General features: G+C 43.5%; 2 protein-coding genes across 3 annotated transcripts in view; both read left to right on the forward strand.

Annotated features, from left to right (window-relative positions):
• The first annotated feature begins 2,650 nt into the window (after positions 1-2,650).
• On the forward strand, positions 2,651-9,900 carry znf143a (zinc finger protein 143a). Of its 2 annotated transcripts, none has more exons than XM_077023616.1 (16): positions 2,651-2,804; positions 5,371-5,468; positions 5,603-5,689; positions 5,793-5,876; positions 5,996-6,124; positions 6,210-6,397; positions 6,565-6,636; positions 6,718-6,831; positions 7,231-7,306; positions 7,467-7,592; positions 7,678-7,857; positions 7,951-8,178; positions 8,651-8,784; positions 8,878-9,000; positions 9,152-9,262; positions 9,631-9,900. In XM_077023616.1, the coding sequence occupies exons 2-16, from the start codon at positions 5,378-5,380 to the stop codon at positions 9,712-9,714; spliced, it is 1,827 nt and encodes a 608-aa protein (XP_076879731.1). In that variant the 5' UTR covers positions 2,651-2,804; positions 5,371-5,377; the 3' UTR covers positions 9,715-9,900. The 2 variants fall into 2 exon arrangements, with proteins under 2 accessions (XP_076879731.1, XP_076879732.1); XM_077023617.1 differs by having other exon boundaries at positions 8,654-8,784.
• Positions 9,901-11,520: 1,620 nt separating this feature from the next.
• The window catches only part of swap70a (switching B cell complex subunit SWAP70a), a 12,315-nt gene continuing 7,527 nt past the window's right edge, over positions 11,521-16,308 (forward strand). Inside the window, exons 1-7 of the mRNA XM_077023618.1 lie at positions 11,521-11,736; positions 12,582-12,722; positions 13,489-13,662; positions 13,920-14,147; positions 14,272-14,418; positions 14,509-14,617; positions 15,291-15,472. Coding sequence (XP_076879733.1) covers positions 11,641-11,736; positions 12,582-12,722; positions 13,489-13,662; positions 13,920-14,147; positions 14,272-14,418; positions 14,509-14,617; positions 15,291-15,472 — 1,077 coding nt within the window. The 5' untranslated portion in view covers positions 11,521-11,640. The remainder of the gene's footprint in view (positions 11,737-12,581; positions 12,723-13,488; positions 13,663-13,919; positions 14,148-14,271; positions 14,419-14,508; positions 14,618-15,290; positions 15,473-16,308) is intronic.

A 16,308-nucleotide genomic window follows, 5' to 3' on the forward strand; every position in this document is an offset into this window, starting at 1 on the left:
ATAACATGTTATCTACAATTTAAACTGCTGTATGTTTTCGTAGTCCGGCCCGGATTTTCTGGGACAAGTTGTTTTTTTTTCTGATCTCCGCTGCATACCGTCAGCCCGCATCAGCTGGCCCAGTCCGCGGCCCGGTCCAACTCGTTCATGTGTTTACAGGATCAGTCCGCGGCCGCGCTGAGCAGGTTAGTCTGACTGGAGCGGCGTTAAACACCGTTAAACAGCAGCGTGACTACGGGCCGGGGACGCAGTGCGCGGCAGTGGCTCCTCCACGAGCTGAGTTAAACCACCGGCGGCCCACCGGCCCACTAACCCATCGGCCCACCGGGGAAATCCCCGGTAGCAATGTATGCCAGTCCGCCCCTGCCAACAGGTGTTACACCGAATTCTGCGACCGTCGAATTTTGCGACCGCAGAGGGCGCTATTTCGCAGTTTCAGTTAGTTTCAGTTCACAGGCACGAGCGCTTTACGAATGCTGCGTAAGCTACGCCGACGCGCTTTCTTTTCTCGTTTTGCTGCTGTCCACGAGCCAAAATATGAGAGATGCGTGTATTTACATTTTATGTCGTCTGTTAACAAGAATGTTTCATTACAACATTTTTACACGTGACGACAGAAGTAAAGTCAGCCAATACATACGCCTGACAATAGCAAACTTTTCATAAGTAAGTTATGTAAGCTGCTGTCATTTGGACCTCATTCCGAATGGTAATTATACACTTCTGAATAAAATGTTTAAATATAGTCTACTAAAACGTTTTTGCTATCACTGTTTTCTGTTATTGTGGAGTCACAGTGGGTGATGTGTTTCCATGGTAGATGTGACAGATGTACCTTGGTATGGGGTCACCAGTTCTTAATATGTGACCCCACTGAATTTCCACCTATAATCATTTTGAAAACAGCCATGTCTTTCCTGGTGACCTACCATCCCTTCACCTTATTAGACAGAAAAAAAAATTATGAATGGAATGGACAAGTGCACTTTGGAATAGGGGTCACCGATTCTGACGGCTGCTGTCTAAATATGTGACTGCTGTCCATCTCCATACAAACTAGTTAAAACCCAACCAAATGTTTTCAGGTGACTTACTATCCCTACACCTGTTAGCCAAAGAAAAACATTCATGAATGGAGTGGACAGACTGACCGTGGCATAGGGGTCACCCATTCTGACAGCTGCCAACTGGATCTGTGACTTTAATGCAGTGGTTCCCAAAGTGGGGGGCGCGCCCCCTAGGTGGGGCGCGGAGCTATTGCAGGGGGGGCGCGGAGCTTGAAAGTAAAACGTGCACATGTTTAGGGATGCACCGATTCCGATATTAATATCTGAAAAAATTCTAGATCGGGTATCGGGGACAATGTGACCGATCCATAAAAACAGATCTATTCACTCTAATTCTATGCTTGTATTGCTTGCTTTTCGGAGTTAGTTCAACCCTAATACTCGCGCTGGTGGTATTCCACTTAGTCCGTGTATTTGCTGGTTGACCAAAATAAACCTGGGCTCCAGCAATACTTCACTGTTCATACATGAACTGGTGAGTTGTCCAAAGCTCATTTAATGCGTTACTTACAGAAATAAATTAAAGAGTAGTGGTCTGACTCGGTCTACGGCGGAAAGCTAAAAAAACAATATTCCATACGCACGCTCAACTCGCTCCCTTAAAGAGACAGTACACATATTTCTGGCCGTTACATGCTTTGTGCTCTGCGTGATGTCTGCGCTTGCAAACTAGCCGCATATGTATTGCTGTTTCTCTTATTTCATCTCCTTATTTATTTTAAATTACATTTAGAATTCTTGAACCATTTAAAATGTTTCTTGCAGTTAATTTTTTTCATGTTTGACCAAAGTTGTGAACCTATTGTTTTTGTAAGTTTTCAACACATCCCTAGTCAATATGGGGGTTAAACAGCTATTTGTTGTGAAACGAAGTAGTTACAATTTCAAGCATTTTCAAGTACTTTAGCCTAAATTCTAGCACTTTTCAAATCTGAAACAAAAAGCAACATTAAAATTCGTCAGGTAAATGTTCCTTCCCCTGTTTTTGAGGGGTTCTTGTTTGTTGTATTCCTATAAACTTGTTTGTTCAGCTGTTTGTTGTATTTCCATTGTTTGTGGAGATGAATGATGAGTACATTAAAAATTATTTGCACTGATTTAATGATTGTTTGTGTTTACTTCTCTACACCACAATTTCACCACTAATTATACATATTTTCAGAATAGTTTTACCAGTACCAGCTATTCAAAATATATAATTTGGTGCATTTTACAATGGAATAAAGTTGAGTATAATTGGGTTCAAATTATCGTTTGTGTGGCTTTCTGACACAATTCTGACAAAAAAAACACATGTTTCTCATGTGGCCCCTTGTAAAAATGTATTGCCCACCCCTGCCTTACAGACTACATTTGTGATAAACGTTGACTCTAAATAGCGCTACTTCACATAGCTTCGCCTTTTTTAAATTAAAGGAGGAAATGTAGATTTATAGCAGTTCATGATCATGTAAATTATCATAAATCTGTCATTAAAAAAATATCCAGAAATCCTGGTTTACTAGCTTACACTCCACTAACATTTCCCAAAATCTGCAGTGGCGCGTCGTCGCCGTTACTCCCTTTCTGTAGGGGGCGCTGTGACGGCCCACAAACCGCGAACGATCATAAAGAAGAACCGTACAAAACACTTTCATGGTGCATGATACAGATTTTAAGTCTAAGGAACATTTTAGAAGGAAGATTTAATACCCCGATGCTTCGTGTTCGATGAAAGAACTTCTGATATTGTTAGAGGTTAGTGGGCAAAGTTTCACGCGTTTTCTTTATTTGCACTTGCTACACTATGGCCCAGCCTGACAGTATGTGAGTAGCTAGCTTGGCTAACCGTGCTGTTTATATGGACGTGTAACGCTGTAGCTACTGTGCTAAGTTGTGAACTAGTTCAACATTCACACCATTTAAACTTGCTGGGTTAAACCATCTAATACTTCAAAACTACTGCATAAACCTGACTACTTTTAAACTTGTGTCTGAATTAGCCGGCTAGCCTAATGATAAATGATGTAACGTGTCGTTTTGAAAGTAACAGAAAGGCTCAAATTGCTGCTTCCCATGACTGGAGACTTTCCATGTGATTCGTGTGTTTATATTTATAAGTGTGTGTTTCGTTATAATTCCACAGGCCTGGTATGTATTAGCTATCATATTTCATAGTCTGGTCATCTTTACAGTGCATTCCAAATTATTATTCAAATTGGATTTGTCAAGATTGATTTTCTTGTTTTTTAAATTGAACTCATGGGTGGGTTGTTGTATCAGGGCTCTTTGGATCACCAAAGTCTCTTAGTGTCTCAGGTGAGCCCAATTAAAGGAACAATACTTCTGTTCCACATTATCAAACTGGCCACAGGTCTCGAGCGATAGGGGAAAGGACAAGGTATGAAAACATTAGATATTTCACAAAAGCATGATCATTATGAAGAGACTGGTGACTCATTCAGAACACAGATGGGTTTGTGCAGTTCAAGGCATAATGAGAGGTTTCTGCCAGACAGATTCATCCACTTAAGAAAGCAGTCCTGTGAACATCGAGGTGTCGGATCCTCCAGAGCCTGCGTTTGTGCATAACTCTACTAAACATAATTATAACCCCTAACCCAGTGGTTCCCAAACTTTTTCTGCCGTGCCCCCCTTTAGTAGATGAGAATATTTTTGCGCCCCCCCTACACCCCCCCCCCCCCCCCCCCCCCCCATATTGACTAGGGATGTGTTGAAAACTTACAAAAACAATAGGTTCACAACTTTGGTCAAACATGAAAAAAATTAACTGCAAGAAACATTTTAAATGGTTCAAGAATTCTAAATGTAATTTAAAATAAATAAGGAGATGAAATAAGAGAAACAGCAATACATATGCGGCTAGTTTGCAAGCGCAGACATCACGCAGAGCACAAAGCATGTAACGGCCAGAAATATGTGTACTGTCTCTTTAAGGGAGCGAGTTGAGCGTGCGTATGGAATATTGTTTTTTTAGCTTTCCGCCGTAGACCGAGTCAGACCACTACTCTTTAATTTATTTCTGTAAGTAACGCATTAAATGAGCTTTGGACAACTCACCAGTTCATGTATGAACAGTGAAGTATTGCTGGAGCCCAGGTTTATTTTGGTCAACCAGCAAATACACGGACTAAGTGGAATACCACCAGCGCGAGTATTAGGGTTGAACTAACTCCGAAAAGCAAGCAATACAAGCATAGAATTAGAGTGAATAGATCTGTTTTTATGGATCGGTCACATTGTCCCCGATACCCGATCTAGAATTTTTTCAGATATTAATATCGGAATCGGTGCATCCCTAAACATGTGCACGTTTTACTTTCAAGCTCCGCGCCCCCCCTGCAATAGCTCCGCGCCCCACCTAGGGGGCGCGCCCCCCACTTTGGGAACCACTGCCCTAACCAATGCTCACAAGCAGAAATGGTTGCAGTGGGCCCGGACGTGCATGAAGACTAATTTAAGTCTTGTTTAATGATGAATGCCGTACAACCCTAGATGGAGTAGAGGATGGATGATGGATAGTCACCATGTCAAAACATGACTCTAATGTCAGCAAGGTGGTGGTAGTGGAGTCATGATTTGGCCTGGTTGATTGGGGGGGGGGGGGGGGGGGGGGGGAGGAGCTGGTAGGCGCCTTTAAGGTCCCTGAAGGTGTGAAAATGACCTCAGCTAAGTAGCCTATATAGAGTTTCTGACTGACCTCTTTTTCATGGTACAAAAGAACTGTTCCTTCTATAGCAAAGCATCCGTATTCTCAATCAAAATATATATGAGGGTGGGAGGCAGTTCACATCAAAGCAGCATTAGTGAGAGGCTGTTCTAACATCCTGCAGAGAAATTCAAGCAGAAACCCTCAAAACTCAAGTTCAATGGTCGCAAGAATGTGATGGAGTCATGTGTAAACCTTTAACTTGGCCTGTTAAGAAATGGCAGCAAATTCAACAAATGACCATTTTGAATGTTTTGAAACTGTTGTGCATTTTTTGGAACAGTGCATTTGTAGTTTTATTTTTGAAATAAATTCTGTTAATTGGGAGGTCCAATAAAATTATACTCTAATAGTTAATGACTTCAAGATTGCACTGACTGGCAACTGTTTTGGCCATTTAGGTAAATCAGAGATATGGAAATATATTTTGCATAATAATTTGGAATGTGTTGTAAGGTTGAATATAGCTCGCATATAGCTATGGTATCTCCTGATGTGACCTCTAGTGTGCAGAACTCTCGAACAATTGAATGTGACTAAAGACAGAATTACCTAAAGTTCCAGATAACTCGTTGCTCTTCACCTCCTACACAGGCTTACCATGATAGTGGCACAGATAAACCAGAGAGGTACAGAATTCCAGCATGGTGGTGATGCCCAGGAGGTCACACTGTGCCTCACTGGACTTTCAGGTCAGGCTGTCCACCACGAGTTGAAAAAAGAACATGAATAATAGTAAAATATGTCGTTTTGAGTAAGAGGTCTAGGACTGTGTTTTGGATGCTTTGTTTATGTTTCCTGCTTATGTCATGTCATCCAACCACAGATAGCGATCAGAACATAGACACGGTCAGTTTGCAAGCTGTCACTCTTGCAGATGGATCAACTGCATACATTCAGCATAACGCTCAAGGTATCTGTCGCCGTAAAGAGCACTTCCATCGTACGATTCAGTAAAATCGTGTGTCTCTTAGCATTGTTTTACTTACTGAGTCAGGTTTTCTGCCTTGTCTAAGATGGCAACATCATGGAAGGACAGGTGATTCAGCTAGAAGACGGCTCCACTGCTTACGTCCAGCACATTGCCGTCCCAAAAGGGGGTCAGTAAACATTAATTTATCTATACACCTTATTTAAGATGCGTTTTGAACCTGTCTGTGTCATTAGTGCCAGGTTCTGTAATCACCTGGCTTCCTGGCTTACCTGTCAATGTCCTCAGGTGAGACGAACGGGTGGGCCGGCCAGGGCGTGTCCGACGTCCTCGCCGCAGAGAGCCTGAGTCTGGAGGACGGGCAGGCGGTGCAGCTGGAGGACGGCACCACCGCCTACATCCACCACACTCCAAAAGGTACCAGCCTGCCCCCTGTGTTGGGCCACCGACCGAGAGGGCCACGCTGCAGTGACTGAGAGTCCATCCTCTGCCTGGTTTTTAGAGACCTGTGATCCTGGTGCACTCCAGGCGGTGCAGTTGGAGGACGGCTCCACCGCCTACATCCAGCATGCTGTTCACGTGCCACAATCCGGCACCATTCTGGCCATCCAGGAGAAGGGGACCGACCTGCATATGGAGGGCTCAATTGATCCAGAGACCGTCAGTGTGCTGGAACAATACACTGCTAAGGTGTTCTTTATAAATAAATAAAAACACAGCCGTTGTAGTTCAAGCTCTGATTTATGAACATGACATCATCATCATGGTGTTCACTGCTAAGTTGGGTTCACCTATCCAGGTGTGTGAGATGATAAAGGTGTGATGCTAATTACTTGCACGTGCACCGGTCTTTGCAGGTAGAAGAAATGGAACCGTATTCAAACTCGGAGCTGATCACAAATGACCAGGAGAATGTGGTACAAATGCAGGTATCTCCCATCCCGCGTTTAAAAATGTGCCGAAAATACCAAATGTGGTGCAAATGCTAAGCTGAGTGCACTGAATTGCAGATAGTCCTCCGGGGCCAGGGGGGGCGCCGTTCGCTGCCCCAGCCTGCTGAGAAGTCCTTCCAGTGCGGCTACGAGGGATGTGGCAAACTTTACACCACAGCACATCATCTCAAGGTTTGTGTGGAACTGACGTAATAAAGGAAATCTTCTGTAGAGCGTTTTTTTTTAGCTGCACTGATGTCTTCACTGTAATGGAATTGTATGTACTGTTAAAATGAAAACATGTTTGTCACTAAAGGAGAAATCTTCCAAGATAAGTAAACAGCCACTAATTGGCAGTAAAATATCCTAATGTAAAAAGTCCAAGTCAGTTTTTATGTCATAAATACACTTGGAAAAACAGAAAGAGTCTATTTGAAACATATGACGACTACTAAACAAATTAGTCCTTTGGCTACCAGAAAAGATGACATTACAGTGACATGCATTCTGCATATGAAAATCACAAACACTTTCTACTTAAGATTCCTGAGGAAGTCTGATATCTCTTAAATGATTTCTGGGTTTAATCAGGTGCATGAACGGGCGCACACAGGTGATAAGCCTTACTGCTGTGATAAACCAGGCTGTGGGAAGAAGTTCGCTACAGGTAAGAGCTTCTAGGAGCTGGTCCTGTGGTCCTGTCCACCCCCTTCAAAGATCTGTTTCCCTCCCAGGATAAAGGGGGCTTGGATTTTACTTTGACACTGAAGATAATGGCTGTAAAAATGCTTCAACAAGGCTTTTAACATTTTGCTTGAATAATTTAGGCTATGGCTTAAAAAGCCACATTAGAACACACACTGGTGAAAAACCGTACTGCTGTCAAGAAGTCAACTGCAAAAAATCTTTCAAGACCTCAGGGGACCTGCAGAAGCACACCAGGATCCACACAGGTAACCCACCGCAACCACAGCCTCGCTGCTGCAAAGCCCCTCTCCAATACTGGAGTGAGCGCTGCATCTGGTCTCTGATCCGCAGGAGAGAAGCCCTTTATCTGTCCCTACCAAGGCTGCGGCCGATCCTTCACTACCTCGAACATCTGCAAGGTGCACGTGCGAACGCACACGGGAGAGAGGCCCTACCATTGCCCCGAACCGGGCTGCAACCGGGCTTTTGCCAGTGCCACCAATTACAAGAACCACATAAGGATCCACACAGGTATTCTGGCTTCAGCGCCAAATCTGCAGGCCAACCCAATGCTCTCGCCTACACCTCCCCAAGGCATAATCCAGGATTTCTCCTCATCCGCAGGGGAGAGGCCGTACGTGTGCACCGTGCCTGGCTGTGAGAAGCGCTTCACCGAATACTCCAGCCTGTACAAGCACCACGTGGTTCACACGCCCTGTAAACCCTACCGCTGTAACCACTGCGGGAAAACCTACAAGCAGATCTCCACGCTGGCCATGCACAAGCGCACGGCACACAACGACTCTGAGCCCATCGAGGAGGAGCAGGGCGGCTATTTCGAACCTCCCACGGGTTAGTAGTAGCTTGGTGGGCCACGCAGGTCCAGCCGGCGTGAACGCGGACACCCGGGTCCGATACAGTCTCACTGTGGAGTTGGGGGGTCTGCTTGGCTACACATTACTCCTTAATCAGGACTCTCACATCATTAAGTTATTGGTGTTCATTTTTTTTCTCTCCCCCCCCCCCCACTCCCTTCTGGGGAGGTAGTCTTTGAGAATCCCAATTGGATGTTTTTAGTAGAATCCAGTAGCGTTTCGCAGTGTGTGATACGATGTAGTGACTCGTACGGGATATATAAAATGCAGGATTTGACTTTGTTAAATTTGCAAGTTATTTGAAATATGGGGTAATGGTGGAGCACAACTGAAATGTCACTGAGGCTCCACAACAAACGAAACAACCAACCAAAGCATGACTACATATCAGAGACAGAATAGGGTGCTGAGGACTGTGTGCTGTGAAATGACGTTCTCCCTTTACCTAGAAGCCATTGACGATCCCTCGATGGGTGCCGCCTCTGTGAAGAGTGTAGTAGCCTGCCCAGAGATGACCCCTGTGACCTCTGAGGTCACGGGACAAGAGGAAATCACTCTTATTGCGCAAGATGGAATTCATCAGGTTTGCGTTCAGTTAATGATTACAAAGATGGTCTTTTTTTGTGAATACGACGTCTGAAGTGTCAAGACGTCAGCGAGATATGTTGTTTTACAGACGATTGGTAATACCATCACCATGGTAACACAAGATGGCAATATGATCACCCTCCCAGCTAGCGAGTCCCTGCTGACGTCTGGGGAGATCACGATGGTGAACGCTGACGGCACAGAGGGACAGGTTTGAGGCCTCCTGGGCGTATCCCGCCCTCGTCATACTTCACACACTCGGCACACGCACACAGGCCTTGAGTTACCGTGCTCATTTAACTGTAGTTTGATCTTTGTCAAGCAGATGTGTGAATTAAGTGTCTGTGTTGCTCTGTCTGCAGATGACGATTATGTCACAGGATTTAGCTTCATTACAGACCAAACAGGAGGATCTGCTTCCACACCCAGTAACCCTTCTCGCCACGTCTAATGGTACACAGATCGCTGTTCAGGTACGATTACTGTTTGCAGATGCAGCACACACATCATCATCATCATGGGACCTCAATCACATCTGCTACAGCTTATTAGCATATCCTGTTATAAATTAGCCAAATTTAGTAGAAAGTTCTGGATTCTGCAGGGTTTCTTTAGTGAAAAAGAGGGTGATGGCATATTGATGATTTCTCAATTATATTAGCGGCTGCTTAAAATGTCACACCTAATCAAAAATGATCATTCAAAGGCTTTGAACTTCAACAAGCGGCCTGTTTTTCATCTCAGACTGCTGCCAAACACGCAGCGTCTCATTAGAGGTGTGTGTTTAGAATAATACTTTGGGGCTTTGGTCATTTTCATTTAGTTTTGTTCTTTCCTTTAGCTCAGTGACCAAACCTCACTGGAGGAAGCGCTGAGGATAGCATCAAGTATACAACAAGGAGACACGGCAGGACTTGGAAATTAAAAGACTTGGAAAATAGGGACATACATGATATAAAATAGTGTTTTCAAATTATTGATCAGAGGTTAAAACATTGGCTATAATATTTCCTAGATCTTGTTTACATTCATATTTTTTTCATGTGTGTACAGCTGTTAAAAAAGAGTGTTGGCCTGTGAATTTCTACAATAAAGGTCTTTATTAAATGGGCTCTTGTGTGATTTAACACTCACTGGCTAATAATTTTTTCATCGTAGACATGTTAATAAGTTGCATTTTAGTATAATTGCCTGTGGTATAATGAACTTGGTAATTTTTTTTTCCTGAACAGGAAATGTATAAGTTCACTAATATTTGAGATGTTGGGTATGACAAAATTTAATGCACAATTTTAAAGGGCAATGACCTGCTGGAAATGTATTCCTTTGCAGATTGATTACATGTAACACCCTAGTCTGGTCTATTAAACTAGCGCCTACTGTGACTCGCTTATGAGACACATTATAGTTCTATAATATATTATATTGTACTGGTGGCGACCTCTAGTGGTGAGGTGTGAACACGTGTGAAATAGCGTCCGGCTAACGTTGGTGTAATTTTAATGTTCGTTAAAGGGGATTTGCACGTTAGCTATTGCACAAATCTTGAAGGAATCCTCAATTATTTTTATTCCTCACATACCCAGCATGAGGAATGTTTCACGAAGATGGAAATCTGGGTGTTGCGACGAAGTTCATTGACCGCTATTAGAAAGGGGAGACGAGTGAGAGACCATGTCGTTAGACTGTCTGGCACAGGAGACTAAATGTCTGGACTTTCGGTAGGCTAATAGTTCAACCCACGGGCAGTATAAAACTAACCGTATCACAAATGAGAAGATCACCATCACCGTGGTGAAAGAGCTGTGTGAGTGGTCACATGTCTTCTATGAACTGGAGAAGATCAGTTCGGGGAGGGTTTGGAGAGCTTTTCAAGTGTGTGAGGAGACTTGGTTCACACACCATCAATGCCAACAGGTGCTCCAGGAAGCTGTGAACGAGTAAAGATTTCATTTATTGAAACTTGTATGACCAGCACAACTTGACAGATGGGGTCTTCGTGAATTTTTTACATAGCTGGCTGCATGCCATGATAATTGAGCTTTGTAAACAGAAACTTGACTGGTTGAAATGTGCTTCCTCAAACAGACAAAGCGCGTTGCGGGAAGTGCGCGCCCATGTGACATTGGGACAGCGCCCCCCAACGGTCACTCTGCAGGGTCTGAGGATGAGCACATTGATACAGAAAGAGTCCTGTAATGTGGGCACGGTCTCAGAGCTTATCACACAGAACATAAGACACGTCCACTCTGCATCCCTGGTTCACATGGATATCAGACCAAGTACATCATAACTTTTTATAACTGGTACCTAATATTTTGCTGTTGAAAGAGAACTAGATATTTCAGCAACTTAAACAACCACTATCCTGACTGAGATACACGCTTCCAATAGCCTACATCAAAAATTGCTTTAATTAAAACAAAGGTAATACATATATACCGCAAATATTTATAATAGTACATTATTATATTTAAAATGGCATGTTGCTGATCAAATCGACGATTATTCTTTTCATTTTATTCTGGTAAAACAAATTGTAGGCTACACTGCTTAATATAAATTGCACTTTATTCGAGTTTATATAACAAATACATACTTTGATTCTAAACCCCATGTACAAAAGTGTGCATTTGCCCTACAGACTACATGTAATTATTTGCTATATGTAGTCTATATATGTGTTTTGTGACAATTCATCTGTGCAGACGAGATGCACGAGCGCACTGAGAGAAGTCTCGAGCTGCGCGACACGTCACGTGACACGATCGATGTTAAGGCAGGACACGGGGACACGGGGACACCTCTACAACTGACAGGACGGACAGGACGGACAGTCAACCGACGTATAATGGCACTTCGAGACGAAATGTTGAAGCCGATCTGGCACGCGTTTGCTGCCTTGGATGCAGACCGAAGTGGGAAAGTGTCCAAATCACAGCTGAAGGTAAAACAAATCTACATCCTACAACTGCAGTTCCGACTTTATAAACGAGTCTTACCATCTTTATTTCCTTGTCTTGGAATAAGTCACGTCGTTTTAAGCGACGTACGCGACACTTTTACGGTGAATCGAGTTTTGTTTCTTGTTGCAGTTTACTGAGTGTTTAAAGATCGTTAGTCGATGTCAGGAAATAAACTTGGTGTGTTTGTGGTGCTCGTAAAAGGAAGATGATCGAGGCTGTTTACGGTGTTCCCACTATAGATGAGCACACGGTCCAAAGAAAGGCAAACGTTTATTCACGACATTAACAAGCTCACACCGCCTTTAACGCTTGGTTTACCGAATCTTATCTTCTGAGAGAATACCTGACCATGGTAATAAAATGTAATATTGCATTGTAAATAATGAGGTGTTAATGTGTATTAATTAACTGGCATGGTAAACTGCATGTCTTTAATAACTTGACCGCATACCACTTATCAGATGTTAAAATGTACGCCATGTATGAAATGCATGAAACTAAAACGGCTTATTTATAGAGGTGTGATTTCCACTTGGGCAGTCTTGCAGAGATGACGGGAAACTATGAAAATGACCCCTGCTTTTCTGAGCATTTTAATGAATAGCTTTTATATAATTGTAGAAGCTGTGGGTTCTTTCTTTCTTTCTTTCTTTCTTTCTTTCTTTCTTTCCAACATGCATAGGCATTGTAACAAAATAAATGTAAATAATAAAACTGCATGATGAAAAATGAAATGATTTTTCCATGTGATTGAAGTGGGTTTCAAGATTTCAACTTTGATGTTTCGAGTCCTGGTTCACCAATGACCATCTGCTATTCTCCAAAGGTGCTGTCTCACAACCTGTGCACAGTCCTGAATATCCCATATACAGCATCTGATCTGGACCAACATTTCAGGGAGGATGATGAGGGACCCGTGTCCTCTCAAGGGTATATGCCGTTCCTGAACACCTTCATCCTGGACAAGGTAGAGACCCATGTCCTCTTCCTCTTCCTCCTCCTTTCATCAGGGAATGATGTGCTGATGGTGTTGAGGACATCAGATGTTGACAGTGGAATAATATGGGACATCTGCTATATCAGCAGCAATAAGAACTATAATGTGACTTAAAATAATAATTAAAAAATGGGATTATTATGTGATTTGAAAATGGTGTAAAAACAAATTAATTTCCCATTTGCAGAGACATCAGATAGTTCCTCTTTAAGCAGGTCTCTTCACCTTTGACCTACATCTGGAGAAGAGGTTCATTTTGAATGACACTGTTGAAAACTTTGCCCATGTTTGAATCAAACAACCGTTTTTGTTACATGAGCATAATTTTAAAGCAGTTCATGCGTTGATGATATGAGATTTAACATGATTCTATTGATGAAGGGGTGTGTGTGTACCAGCCTTGAGAATGTGTTCTGATACCCCACAAGTGACCCACACGTTTGACCTTATCTTGTGTCCCATTATAGTGTAGTAATAGATGATTTATGCGAACAGTCCTTGGTTGTGCTTGTGCCAGACTTGAGCGGTGTTTTCTGTATAAAGATTAATACTCAGTTCTTTAAACATATGTGAGCATGCACATTATTTGCTGGCATTTGATTTAGTACTTTCATGTATTTTGTGTTATATATTAAGTTTTATTTAATTCATTTCATAATCATCCCCAGCTGTTTTTTGCTTACTGGCTGTCTTGTGTATCCAGTATTAGTTTAAACTGACAGCATTTCAAATGCAGGCTAAAGATAACTGGGACTTCATGAAGCTGAATAATATGTGCTGGACGCTGTGTGCTCGGAAGAACATCACAGACAACCGTCTGCTGATCTCAGACTCTGATGCCTTTAAAGTCTGGTGTGTTTTCAACTTCCTGTCTGAGGACAATTATCCTCTCGTCATTGTCGCAGAAGAGGTGAGGCCTACACTATACTCCAAATTCACTGCAAGGGTTTCCTACACGTGTCTGGAGAAGATTCCTGACAGCAAGTTTCAGTGTAGATATATAATATCTTCTGTGGCTGTTACACTGCAGTTACTCCTATGAATGAATGAATGAATGAATGAATGAATGAATGAATGAACGAATCTATCTATCTATCTATCTATCTATCTATCTATCTATCTATCTATCTATCTATCTATCTATCTATCTATCTATCTATCTATCAGATTGAGTATTTCCTGCGAAAGCTTATAGATGCTGCAGGAGGCAGCTGGAATGAGGGAAGGTTTGTGGACTACAAGACCCAGCTGAGCTTGAAGAGGAACTGCTTAAACGTCTGGGAGCTGATTGAGCTGGTGGGCATGGGCTACTTCACCAAGGGCCTGGACCGGCAGGCCGTGAGCATGGGCCTGCAGGAGGTGTTCCAGGAGCTCATTCTGGGCATCCTCAAACAGGCAAGAGCAGACGCCTGCATGACTCAGAGAGAGGCACTACTAGAAGAGCAAACCACCATGACCCGTTCATATTTATGTGTGTGTGTGTGTGTGTGTGTGTGTGTGTGTGTGTGTGTGTGTAAAGGGCTATATGATGAAAAAAGGTCACAAAAGGAAGAACTGGACTGAGCGCTGGTTTCAGCTGAATCTTGATTCAGTCCTGTACTATGTGAGCGAGGACCTCACCGAGCGGAAGGGCAGTATCGCACTTGATCGCCACTGTTGTGTCGAGGTGAGAGGTTACCCAAGCACGCCTAGTTGTGTCCAAAACTTAACGCTGAGCTAGTGGCGCCTGGCTGGTTAACACACTCTCTCTTCACAGTCTTTGTCGGACAAAGAAGGGAAGAAAAACCTCTTTATCATCAAGTGCCCGGAAAAAAGTTTTGAGATCAGCGCTTCAGACAAAAAGAAGCGGCAAGAGTGGATGCAAGGTAGTGATGTACTACACAGACACATGGTGCCCTCTGACCACAAGCAACACCCCCCACCCGCCTGACTGCATTTGTGTGTGTGTGTGTGTGTGTGTGTGTGTGTGTGTGTGTGTGTGTGTTCCAGACATCCAGAACTGTCTGTATGTTTCTGTTCCATCCAGGACTGTCTGTATGTTTGTGGTCCAGATACCCAGGACTGTCTGTATGTTTGTGGTCCAGACATCCAGGACTGTCTGTATGTTTGTGCTCCATCTAGAACTGTCTGTATATTTGTGGTCCAGATATCCAGAACTGTCTGTATGTTTCTGTTCCATCCAGGACTGTCTGTATGTTTGTGGTCCAGACATCCAGAACTGTCTGTATGTTTGTGGTCCAGATATCCAGGACTGTCTATATGTTTGTGTTCCAGATATCCAGGACTGTCTGTATGTTTGTGGTCCAGATATCCAGGACTGTCTGTATGTTTGTGGTCCAGATATCCAGGACTGTCTGTATATTTGTGGTCCAGACATCCAGGACTGTCTGTATATTTGTGGTCCAGATATCCAGAACTGTCTGTATGTTTGTGGTCCAGACATCCAGAACTGTCTGTATGTTTGTGGTCCAGATATCCAGAACTGTCTGTATGTTTGTGGTCCAGACATCCAGGACTGTCTGTATGTTTGTGTTCCAGCCATCCAGGACTGCATTAACCGCTTGCGGCAGGGCCTGTCAGAACCGCACCGGGAGGCCCGCCAACGACGCAAGGAGCTGCGTGCTCGGCTGCAGGCTGAGCAGGACCTCATGGAGAACAGGATGAGGGACCTGCAGCTGGCCAATGAGAACAAGCAGAAGCAGCTGGAAGCTATGAGGAAGGTACGGCACCCCCGGCCCACCACCCCGTCACGCTAGATGGAGTGACAAAAAAACAAACAAAAAAAAGATGTGTGTACACCGTTTATAACCCTCTTTAACCCCTTTTCTGTTTAGTTTTGGCTCTTTCTGGCTTATCTTGGTTATCGTACAACCAGCACTTCCTGTTTTCATCCTATCTCACTCTGGCGTCCTGGTTTCGGTGTGGCTTTGTCGCAGTTGAAGTCTTATACAGCATTCCTTACCAAGTAAACACCCCATAATAAAGGAGTGTTACTAAGGACTCCACAACTCCATTCTTTTGCCTAATGTCATAGTTTGGTGCACCGTACCACTGCTGAGCATCATATCAATGCCAGATGGCAGTCTGACTTAGCGGAGGCTGCAGTGTGTCAGCACAGATGAAGTCTGACTTTTATCCATGCTAAATAAAGGTTGTCTAACTTGTGTGAGAATCACAGGCGTGCACCTGCGAGCCCTGACCATAAGCTCACGGGGCGCAACGCGTCCTGTTTCGGTATGCGTGATAAGTTCCTCTTTGGTTCCACTCATGTCGGGCGGGTTCTTTCACTTCGTTCCTTGTCCGGTTCCTTCTCCTCATTGCTATTACACAGCCTGAAAATCGAGTTCTTCATTTAGGAGTGTCCTCTGTAGGTACAGCGATCGGCACATGGCAACATCCGACATGGTTGCTGATCAGATTTAGAATGGTGATCACATGACAGGGCTTCAGGCTTTCAGCTGTTTTAGGGCAAAACAAGCTAAACAAAATTACTGTGACCAGTCATGCATAAGTGAACAATAATAAACATTTAATAACTGCCATACAGTAACCAGAT

Source organism: Brachyhypopomus gauderio, chromosome 12 (genome assembly GCF_052324685.1).
Source record: "Brachyhypopomus gauderio isolate BG-103 chromosome 12, BGAUD_0.2, whole genome shotgun sequence".
Classification (NCBI taxonomy): Eukaryota; Metazoa; Chordata; class Actinopteri; order Gymnotiformes; family Hypopomidae; genus Brachyhypopomus; species Brachyhypopomus gauderio.